The following is an 11,936-nucleotide window of genomic DNA, read 5'->3' as shown; positions in this document are numbered from 1 at the left end:
GAAACCCCCGACCGCATCCACGGTCCCCTTCTCATTCCCGTTCCAAAGGCTGATGCTCTCAGCGCTGTCTCTGGCTCTCTCGGCCCCATTCCTTGCCCCGTGCCGTGGATCCAGTCGCCTCCCCTCGCCACCCTCGCCCCCACCCGCCGCTGCCCCGGCCGGCAGCAGAGGTGCCCCGTGCAGGCTCGGTGGGCAGCGGAGGTGCCCCGGGCAAGCTTGACAGCGCCGGCAGCAGGGTGATGCTGGGGCACCCTGGCAGCAGCACTCACCCTGGAGGGAACGGCCGGTGGGCTCGGCGGGCCGGGCGCAGCCTCCGGGTCTCTCCTGCCTTCCTGTCTCAGCTGGCGGACGAGACCCAGGGGGTTGCCGCGGCGGGGTGTGCGTGTCCCGCCCGGCCCGGCCCGGCCCGCCCCCCGCCCCCCGGTGGCCGCCGCCTCCCTGCCCCGCGGTGCGGCGCGGTGCGCTGGGAGCGCTCGGCGTTTAAATGCCCCCGACGCGGCGCTGTACCAGCGACAGGAGCCGGGGAAGCCCCGCGGGCCCCGCAGCCATTGGCTGCCGCCCCCCACGTGCCTGCCCGCCGCCGGCGCCTTCGTGTCATTTTCCTGCCGGCCCCATGGAGGAAGTGGGAAAGTTGGCGCGGCCCCGCCGGACGCTGAAGACCCGGTGGCGGCGTGACAGAGGGACGCGGCGAGGATGAGCTCCTTCCTCGAGTACCCCGTCCTCGGCGGCGAGGCGGGGGGCTGCGCCGCCCGCGCCTACCACCCCGACCACGGGATTACAACTTTCCAGCCCTGCGCCGTCAGCGCCGGCAACTGCGGCGGGGAGGACCGCTTCCTGCCGGGCCGCGGGGTGCCCCTCAGCCCCCACCGCCACCACCACCACGGCCCGGCCCAGCCCGCCGCCTACCAGCACCACGGCGGGCTGGGGGTGTCCTACGCGCACCCCGGCTGCGGCCCGACCTACAGCGCGCAGGGCTTCGCGCCGGCCTACGGCCCCTACCCCCTGGGGCAGGACGCGGAGCTGGGCGGCGGCTTCCCTCCCTGCGCCCCCGCCGTGTACTCGGGGAGCATCTCCTCCTCCGCCGCCGCCGCGCAGCACCCGCTCCCGCACCAGGGCTACGCGGGGGCCTCGGCTCAGTACGTGCCTCCCCCGTACGGGCAGGAGCAGCAGAGCCTGCCCCTGGGCACCTACAGCCATGCCCTGTCCCCCCTCCACGCCGGCCACCGGGAAAACGCCCGCTCCCCCTCCACCGAGACCTCGCCGCCGGCGCAAACCTTCGACTGGATGAAAGTGAAAAGAAACCCACCCAAGACAGGTCAGTGGCCGGCGGGAGGGCCGGGGCGGGGGCCGCTCCTCTCTCTCTCTCCGCGGGTGCGGGAAAGGCGCGGCATGGGGCGCTGGGCAGGTGGGGCGGCCCGCACCCCTGGGAGCGGTCCCGGCTGTCTGCCCGAGGAGCTGAAAGCCAGAGCCGCTTATTCCTCACTCATTCCTGACTCCCCCTTCTCTTCCTCTCCCGTGGTCGTATTTCTGATAATTCATAAACCACTTATCAACTTTGCTCTGACACTAGAGGCTGACTCCGGTTTAGCACCTCGCACTCCATCACTCACCCTGCCGGGGTTTCCCCCTTATCCTAAGAAGTTCCCGCTCCCTATCTGCTTGGCCGGTGTGGACGTATTGATTACATCGCCTATAAATCATTTACGCTCCCTTCACTTACCGCTGCATGTCCCCCCGCAGGCAAGGCTGGCGAGTACGGCTTCGTGGGGCAGCCCAACACCGTCAGAACCAACTTCACCACCAAGCAGCTCACCGAGCTGGAGAAGGAGTTTCATTTCAACAAATACCTGACCAGGGCCAGGCGGGTGGAGATCGCCGCCTCCCTTCAGCTCAACGAGACGCAGGTGAAGATCTGGTTCCAGAACCGGCGGATGAAGCAAAAGAAACGGGAGAAAGAGGGGCTGCTGCCCATCTCCCCCGCCACCCCCACGGGCTGCGAGGAGAAGGCGGAGGACTCGTCGGAGAAGTCCTGCTCCTCGCCCTGCAGCGCCTCGCCCGCCTCCTCCGCCTCGGACACGCTCGCTGCCTCCAACTGAGCCCGGCCGTGCCCCGACGGCCCCGCCGGCGCGGCACGAGTCTGTCCGCCGCCCTTCTGTCCGTCCCTCGGTCCCTCGGTCGGTCTGTCGGTATCCCCGAGAGCTGCCGCTCCCTCCCCCGCTACCTCCGCCGCCCCCGGGGGTGCCGGCTCCGTCGGGTCCCGGCGCCTTGGTGCCAGGGAATTTTCTTCCCGGTCCCCCGTTCCTTTTCTGCTGGAGGAGCTGGACTGGCACACGCGTAAAGGGTCTCCCTCCTCCACTGCAAGGACACTCCACCGAGTTTCCCTGAGTGAAAGACAGGTTATTTAGGGTACATAACCTCACAAAGAGATGCACTATTGCAAGTGTTTACACGACTTATAGGACTTTCATCCCCTTAATTTAATGTATTCTTTGTTCGTGTCGATGAGTTTGTTGCTTGTAAATACTTTGTCCGAGAGATTTATCTTTTTACAGATTTTTCTAGAATGATGTTTCGATTATCAGGTTAAGCAGGGTGAGTGCATTCGCCAAACTGGATCCATTTTTATATTGGTAAAGTAGACGACTGTATCAAGTAAACGTCTTAAGCTCAAGCAGATACCTCGAAAAAAAAAATAGCGTTATTTCTTTAAATGTGACAAACAAGGCTTCAATTGCACTAGGTTTTTTAAACCTTACCCGGTGTGCTTGCTCCCTCTCCTTTCCCCCCTGTCCCCAAAGCTGTGTTGGATTATGCTCAGCTGAAGGGTACAACCATCCAAAAGACCTCGCCCCTTCATATTTTCGTATTAACCTTCCTTTAGACTCGATGTCTTTTCGAACTACTCGTGAATGTGACAAATGGCCAAATGAATGTATAATTTCTGTGGTGTCCAGACCTTTGCATGACGCACCGTGCTTTGCTGTACTGCGGGTACACTGAGTTCTATCAGTTGTCGTGTGTGAGCAAAATGTCCTCCTGATTTTTCTGTACAATCATGAGAGGCTCTGTGATTCCACCGGTGGTGGCATCCAGGGCAAGATTTACGGGTCCTTATAATGTCTGTAATAAATATATTCCACTTTCAGGTAGCCCTCGTCTGCCTACTTTGCGTGACGTCAGAGCTGAGTCACAGCCTGGGCTCAGCAGTTTTGTTTCCCTTATTTTCTTCTGCTGGGGTCTTTCCAAGGGGGAAAGGGACTAACAGTCTTACAGCCTTACTCCTCCTATGTTGTTTTGTCAGAGTCAGAGCTCTGGCTGCCCAATCTGACTCCCTACACAAAACTTCTTCCTCTCCTGTGCTCAAACAATCTTATTTTTAGACAATATAAGGCCCTTCTCTCAATGCTCTGCAACTGGGAGGAATTTATGATCCCAATCTAATTCTGAAGCACAAACAGGAGAACTTCCTGGGTCAAGTGCTAACCTTTTCACCTCGGGATGGATGCTGACACTTAAATAAACAGAGCACCCTTCAAAAGCAGAAACTCTCTTCAGGCAGTCTGTCCTCACACTGCAGGCCCCTCTCCAAGGACTGCACATTTAATTAGCCTGGGCACTAAGCTTCTCTCTCCCACCTCAAGCTGCCATTCCCAGCGCTTGACGGGGTGCCAAAGTGGGAGATGGTTCCCAGTGTGTTTTTGGAGTTAATCCCAGTCCCTTCCACGGTCTCTTCCCCTCTTTCTCCCCCATGCACCCCCCTCACCCCCTTTTCGGTGTACAAGAGGAAGCTCTTGCAGGTAAATATAATAACTATTCCAAGAAATGTCAAGTGAACAGCGGGTCGGGAAGGGAGAGGAGTCTGTGGGGAGAGCCTGGGTGGCAGGACTGAGCAGAGGCACGCTCAGCTGGACGGGGGATGTCTCAAGTCACTGATGCCTCTTGAATTACAACGCAAACACGCCTAACATCTCCTTCCCCGGGCCCAGCTGCGGGAAGTGCTACCGGCCTTCTCCTGGGGCTGCTGTGCCCACGCAGCCTTTACTTCGCGGGATCCGCAGGAAATTTTCTTCACTCCGGTGTCAAAAGAGACAAGGGCTGATTTGCAAGGCGCGGCGGCCATATCAAGAGCCGAGCTATCTGCAAGGGAGCAGGGCTGTCTCCAAAGGCTCCCGCCAATGCCTCTATTTCTTTCATTTCCCCGCCTGCCATATACTTTACCTTTTGTTTATTAGTGTAAAGCCACAAAGCAAAACAGATGGCCTTCTTCCAGAGCCTTGGATGTGTTAAAGTGGCATTTACATGCCAATGAGGGCATTTCAATATCGAAATCTGGATCTAAACATTGCTGGAATCCGGATCTACAACTCGATTCCACCGGTGTTGTTGACTTAATGTGTTAGAAAGAGCGGCCATAAATTACAGCCTAAATACGAGAGACAGGGCACTTGTCAGTGCGTCGCTCTGCCATGAACGGCTCTCGGCCAAAGAATCCCATCTCTTTCCAAGCCCAAACCCTATTTAAAAATGTATTTATGTATTTATTTCCTTTCCCCCGCAGTCATAATGTATTTCATGCAAAGACGCTCCAAACCTCCCGGTCCTGTCTCATTTTGTTCGCGTTAATATTATTTCGATACTGTCAGCCTTTGGGTTCAGGGGTGCGGCTAAGAGAAATGAAAATCTCTAGCTTATAGTTTCTACCACAAAAATATCGCTAACCTCCCTCCACAAAGTGCTTTCATTGAAGATACAAATTTACCTTTCAACTTGTAAGGATTTTTTTTTTTGCACATTTTAGAATTAAAAAAAAAAAAAAAATTCTCTTCAGAATCTCAGGAGGAAAAACGAAGAAAAACCCCGCATCCCATCAAAACCTGTCAACAAAAATCGCATTCAAATGTCAAACGGAGTTTAGTATCTTCCTATCATACTTAAGGCCATTTCTGCTGTTCACCTTTAAAGTTTACTTTTGGAGGCTATTGAGATGCTTTGGTGTTTTCCTCTGGGGCAATCAGATTGAAACCGATCAATATTTACTCAGTCTGAAAGGGCTGTTGAAAAGGCAGCTAACAACAAACTGCTTAGCTGCTCTCCCCTCTTTAATCTCAGGTTCACCGAAAGTTCAAGCAGAAATGAATTCGGTGATGGGTCACTTTAGAATAAATCCCAGTAGTTAATCTCACAGCCTTGATAAAGGCAACAATTACAGAGTCATCTCTCTCCCTCTCTCTCTCTCGCTGTCTCCCCGGCAGCGGCAACTTTCCCCTCATTTTTTGCCCAGCATTTTTTTTTTACTAAATTCGAACAGCTTTCCGCTCTTTTGCGGAGACAGCAAAAACTCGGCATCGTCCCCGCTCTACATCCGACGCTCAGGCGGGTATCCCCGGCGAGAGGTACCTTACTGGAGTGAGGGAAAAAAACAAATAAATCTCGCAAAGGACCCGGCATTTTCACGCAGGGGTCCGGGGGCAAAGGGAGGGGTGCCTGAGGCTTTCTCCTCAGCAGTGATGAGGAAGGGGATGGCTGGAGACGCACCCGGCAGCTGGAGGCGCTGCTGGAGCCGTGCTCCCCTCTCCATCCTGCATGGGAAAAGAGTAGAAATCTGGGCAAAACGCGATAGTCGTCGCCGTTAGTTGCTGGGACTTTTCAAAGGCCAAAGTTCACATAATCACTGCATAAATGCATGCTTAATAGGGATTTATTAGTAACTCTCTGATGGCAGCTCACGTTTGGGCTACGGACTCGAGCGGCTTTTTAGCGGCAAAACGCTTTTCCAGAGCGATGCCCCCTCCTGCCTGGGAACTGCCCGGGGACCCTGGGCACGGCAGGGGATGTGCCCCCGGCCAGGCCCGGGATGCTCCCAGTGAGGAGCCCAGGAGAGCCCAGGGCCGCCCGCAGGAGAGCCCGGGGGAGGCTCGGCCGGGCTCGGGACACGGCGGGAACACGGGGCTCTCATTTTTTTGGGATAAATAGTACTTTAGGAATGTTATCCGCGTCAGCTTAGGAGCAAGATCACCTGTTTGTTTTTCTTTAGTAATTAGCTCTGTGAGATCACAATGAATTGGTAACCATAAAAAATTACATAAATAATGAAATTAATAATATATAAATAAACAGATATGTAATGTATTTTGAGAGCCTTCCTTCCTTCCTTCCTTCCTTCCTTCCTTCCTTCCTTCCTTCCTTCCTTCCTTCCTTCCTTCCTTCCTTCCTTCCTTCCTTCCTTCCTTCCTTCCTTCCTTCCTTCCTTCCTTCCTTCCTTCCTTCCTTCCTTCCTTCCTTCCTTCCTTCCTTCCTTCCTTCCTTCCTTCTTTTTTTTGTCTGACTTTCTCACCTTTTCTCTCTTTCTCTCCCTCTTTCTTTTTCCCTTTTGCCTTTCTCCTTTTCCAAGACAAACATTCCTTTTCTCCCTCAGGCACACTACTTGGCCGACTCTCATTGTTAACATTATTCTTTTATGGTTTATGTGTCATAAAATATTACAGGCCACAGTTACTCCTGTTTCAGGCTCGGAAATGAAATGAATGAAATCAATGGGCGCTCTAGGAAAAAAAAAACCAAAACCAAAACAACAACAAAAAAACCCACAAACTTTTCTCTTGTGCCTAGGCATTTGGGAGCAAACAGTGTTGATTTTGATCATGCAAAGAGTCCTCTTTGCCATGTAACTTCAAAAGGATTACACATTTCACTAATACGAGCAGGAATGTGTTCGAGAATGTTTCTGTGCTACTTTTTATAGGGCAGTGACACAGTGCAAAGCCTTTGTTCCAAGGGGAGAAGGTGTCAACTACTACTTTTACCGTTATTTTGGCTTTCCCATCTATTTTCCTTGGAAGTGTATATCTCACAAAGTTAAATCGGGACTACTGATTCTGATAAAAATGTGGTCGAATAGCGATCAGCCTCGACTACAATGAAACCAGCAGCCAGTTGATGACTTCTCTGAGTGCTCATTTTATAAATACAAACTCAAAGTATTTCAAAATTTCCCCTGCTCAAGAAAGTAAAAGTAGAAAAAAAAATCAGGCCCAAATACAAGGGGGACAGAGGGAGGTATGAAGCCAATCTCAGTGACAAACTCCCGTGCCTGTGTTCACACTGGTCTCAGCTGTGATGCAGCCAGCGGCAGGCGGAGAGATTAGGAATATCCAGGGACCCATGGAGCATCTCTCTCTCCAGAGTTGTGGACAGTGTCCGAGAGGTGGAAAGGCAGAGGATGTGCCCGCCCTGCCCGGTGTTTGCCCCGGTGCCTGTCTCGATGCCCGCCCGGTGTCTCGGCGCTCTGAAGCGGCTCCTGTTTGTATTCGATAGGCTTGGCTTTGTCAAGGCGCTTATGCACCTTCTAATTCCAACTCATGCGGGGTTGTAACTCTGCCAGGAAAGAGAGAGAGAGAAAAGAAAAAAAAAAAAGAAAAAAAAAAAAAAAAAAAAAAAGGTGAAAGAAACAACAACAACAAAAAAGAAACAAAAGAAGAAAAAGTAAAAAAAAAAGAAGAAAAAGCAATATGCTATCTACTATCATAAATTAAAGGAAAAAAAGAACAAGAAAATATCTGCTTTGGCTGAACATTTCGCTAACACATCTTGTAGGGATCGATTTCGTTCGCAGCTGTCTTTCTGTCTTTGTATTTGATCTTCGCGAAATGACTAATACGAGGAGAATTCGTTGTGTGGATTGGAACAAGAAGGGCGCGGGGCTGCGGCGGCGGGCCCGGGGCTGGCGGGGCGCGGTGCTCGGCGGCCGCTCCTCCGCACCCGCTCAGCGCCTCTCCTGCAGGACCCGCCTGCGGGCACGGCAGAGCCAGCCTCGCCCCAGGGCTAGCCCCGCGCCCACCCCATCTCTGCACCAGCCTAAGGTGGCACGGCAGCGCCGAGCCAGGGATATCGCTTCTGATATCCTTTGTCTATTAATACAGCCATCACCAAATCCCGGATAACCTCCCGTTCCCTCTGTCAACACCCCTCCGCTCCAGCCCGTGCCGGGGGAAGAGGGATGGGACCTGCCATCGGGGTCCTGTAGCAAGGGGGTGCCCCTTTTAGGGGTAACTTGGTGACAGATGTTGACGTTTCTAGGGAGCTCGGTAAACAGAAAGTTGGACTGGACTTTTTCATAGCCCATGTGTTTTTCATCATTCCCCGTCAGGCTCAGACCAAAGGCAGAAGCTTCCCTCTTCACACTCCTCATCCCCTCTCATCTTCAGCAGTCACTCAGCCCCGGTGACAAGCAATAAAGAGCAGAGAAAACACAGGAGACCAGCTTCGTTAAGTAATGAAAAGAGATGGGGGTGAGGATGAGGCTGGTGGTGGAAATAGGGGGCCTTCTCCACGGCACACCAGTGAACCTTCAGGTGCAATACACACCTGCATAAATCACAGACCCCTTCTGGGAGCAGTGAGGGCATATTGGAGAGGTCCTGGAGAACAACCACCTGTCCAAACTTCTCACCTCATAAGAAGGTTAAGGTCATGGAATGGGCTAAGCCTCAGAAGTGGGAATTTCTACACAGTTTTAATTGAAACTCTTCCATTCCAATAAAACCAAACTTCTCCTTTACTTTTGCAATGGGTATATTATCTCAAATAACTCTAGTGCAAAACATCAGTTGGAGTGGAAATGTCATCCAAACATCAATTTATTTTCTTCACATAGTTGTAAAATACTCCCACCAGCACCCAGCAAAGGTAGACACGTGGACTAGATTACTCTATTTTGCAAGAAATAAAATCCCTGCAGCACAGCTCTGCATTATCAGTGAATTTAACATCCTTGCATGGTTCTGTGGACAGATGGGTCATAAAACAAAAGGCATTGGTGGGGTAGTGTTGTGTTCTTCATGCTGTGATGGGGAAAAAAAAGGGTAAAAAAAATAACACTGTCTAGAAACTGAAAGGTGATCCCATCTGAGCTGAGCCATCTGAGAGCCATGCATATTTCACTGCACAAAAATGTTATCTTGGAGGAACACTCCTACCAGCAAACAGTATTAACATGAACAATATGCTTCAACATAGAAGTGGGTATTGCAGACAGGCAGGACCCCATGGGGCTTTGCAGTTCATTACATCCCCCTGTATATTTTATTTTCTGTATTTCTGACAGCACTATGAGGGAAAGCAGTGATCATGGAAATAGAAGGTGGGGCAAAAAGGGTCTGAGAAATCCTGTCTTCAGTGATAGAGCTCAGATCCCACTGCACAGGAAATATGCAGTGTTTTTCTATATCCATAGGAACATGCATGTCCCCAAAAGCTTAGATTCACCCAAGCTTCTTTCAAGTCAGCTCACAAACTAAAATATTTGAAAGATTTTGAGGCTTTCACCTGATATGTATCTTGGCTTTGAGGGGGACCTCCTGTGGCTCATTGCTCAGGAAGACTCAGCTCACCTGAGACCCTCAAATCTGTAAATCTGAAAATTAGCCTCACTGAGCCTGGTAATCCACCACTAAAGATAAGTTTTCTCTCTTCAGACCACATCTTTCTCACCCCAGGGGTTGAACAGCATTTATACAATAAAGTATATAAGGAACATAGCCAAACTCACATAAAATTCCGAGGACCCTCTAACAAGAGAGTTTGATTGCAAATCGGATGAGAGACTCTAGAAATCCAGATAATCTCTATGTAATCCCCTTTTCTGAACATCATGTGTTTTGAGACTGGTCAGCCATACAGGGTGACTCTCACTTTTGTTGGAGCTGAAAGAGAAGAAGACATAGCTATTGCCTTAGGCTTTGGATCAGGCCCTAACTGGAAACTCCATATTTAAAAATAGGCAAAAATTTTTCACTGAGAAGAGAGCAAGACAGACTGTGCACTGAAAGCAGTGAAAATCTAGCAAGCAATCTTCTCATCACAGTTTGTTTTTTTTTTTTTTTTTTTTGTTTTTTTTGTTTTTTTTTTTTTTTTTAATCCTATGTGTAACCAACCATAGATGAATTCTGATTGTGGAAAGGGAAGCATTTAAAATATTTGCTGCTATCAGAAAAAAAAATTTTTCTCACCCTATCCCACAGGTGGTAATCAAAAGAAATGCAAATCTTTGAAGTTTAAATGCAAATCTTAGCTGTGACCCAAACTATGATATTGTTCAAAATATGGGAATGGAGGAAGTCCTTTAGTCACCAGTCTTAACCAGGATAAAATACAGAACACATAATAGGACCTTCTTCTACAGATCTTATTCATTAAAATCAGTGGGGTTTTGCCTTAGAAAATTCTCCAGACAGGATTTTTTAGCCAGTAAACATTTTTCAGTGTGACACTTTATAAATTAAAAAAAGAAATGAAAATTAGTTACCACAAATGCAGCATTTAAAACAACGGTGAGCCCATGTTAACATTGATTTCTCTCTCTGTGTCTCCTTCTCTCTTTCTTTATAAACTTATGTACTCTGTCGATAAAATACCATCCTCTCTGATAATAAATCTGTTGTTTCAAGCTAGGATGCTGCCGTTTCCTTTCCCATGTAATTTATAGTTGTATTGATTCTACAGCTGTGGTTCTCTATTTCCCGCCTGTTGTATTAAAAATGGGTTCTAATTGCAAGGCAGATAATCTTTGGTTGAAGGACCTCACGGAGTATTTTAACTGCAGCTAAGGAGATTTAATTTGATTAATAGAGAAATGAAAGCCTTGAATATTTAAAATGATAATTTTCAGTTTAGGAAAAAAAGAGAGACAGACAAAGAAAGGAGGTTAATGGATCCAGGAAAAGCATTCATAGATCAGCATGAGCAGATGTTCTTTTACTTTTCTGTCAACGTTTCTGGTTTGTTGTGCATATAGAAAAACAAGCTTTTCAACTCTCACCATGATTTCAGCCTGTTGCCAGCTTTGCTTGCCTGCAGGATATCTGCTTATCTAGCACGGGAGCAGGATCAGGCCTCCTCCCCTTTGGTCTAGAAGCAAAGCAACCTTTCACATGGGCTACAAGGATTGTCACACTCCCCACCCCCCACGCCTTTGCACACACATTTTCAGCCCTTAGATCTTTATTTCATAAAATTCCTTTCCTCTTAGAGACAGAAATACTGGCCAGGAGATGAATGGAAGAGCTGAACAATATTAACTGCATTCAGGTGTGTGTTGGCTAAGACAAACCTGGCCCCTTTCCTTGAGGGCAGGATGCATGTTCAGCCATGTGGGACAGCGACCCCATGCAGCTGTACAGGGTCCCCTGTACCCCTGGTGTCTGCACTCAGCATGGAACTTCAGAGTGAGAAGGATGCTGTTACTACATGTAGGAAATTCCAATAGCCATTTTCCTTGGTGAAGCACCTTTGAGAGCTGCCCCACATGACATGTCTGAAGAGTCTGTGTTGAAGGAAGAGATCGATCTAAGGGTGCATGGGTGAGTCCTTTAGGTTTCATGAGAATGAGTCATGTTATTTCATGTTTTTAATCCTTAAAGTAGGTATTTTGTGTAGTGCAATTCCATATTAGTTTGGAGCAGCAGCACTAGAAGTGATGGAGTCCAGCCTGAGCCTTAAAATCAGATTTGTCTCTAAATATTCTCCAGGGCAAAGGAATATATATCAGCTTTTGTATAAAACAATATGTATTTAAGTGAAGATTAAATAATCTGAGATATATTTTTCACATCTCAGAGGGCAGGACTTTTTTTTATTATTGTAGTAGAAACCCTTTTTTGATATAATTTAGAATAAAAAAATGCCAGCAGGCATAAAATAGATTTCCTTCCATCACAAAAGGTTAACTCCTGCTGTATTTGTGCTATATGAAAAGGCCTAGTAGTTTCAGTGGGGATTTTCTCAGAAAAACAAGTGTGGAAGTAGCCCCAAAAGTCACACTACTCATGAGGAAATCACTATCTGAGGTTGAAAAGAAGAGGGAGAAAGGAATGAAATCTGTCAGCAGCGCTGCCTTGAGACATACCTGCTTAATGTGAGTTTGTCCCAAGGCAGGCACT

The 11,936-nt window shown here is 49.2% G+C and overlaps 1 protein-coding gene across 1 annotated transcript; it reads left to right on the top strand.

Annotated features, from left to right (window-relative positions):
- Positions 1-693: 693 nt before the first annotated feature.
- HOXA1 (homeobox A1) lies at positions 694-2,096 on the top strand (the record flags this gene model as incomplete). The annotated part of the gene is made up of 2 exons (XM_083877422.1): positions 694-1,315; positions 1,741-2,096. 2 exons carry the CDS (start codon positions 694-696, stop codon positions 2,094-2,096), a joined length of 978 nt encoding a protein of 325 aa, XP_083733548.1.
- Between the last annotated feature and the right edge of the window lie 9,840 nt (positions 2,097-11,936).

The sequence above is a fragment of the Zosterops lateralis genome, assembly GCF_965231275.1.
Source record: "Zosterops lateralis genome assembly, chromosome: 1".
In the NCBI taxonomy this organism is placed as follows: domain Eukaryota; kingdom Metazoa; phylum Chordata; class Aves; order Passeriformes; family Zosteropidae; genus Zosterops; species Zosterops lateralis.
This window is presented reverse-complemented; position numbering and strand designations above follow the sequence as displayed.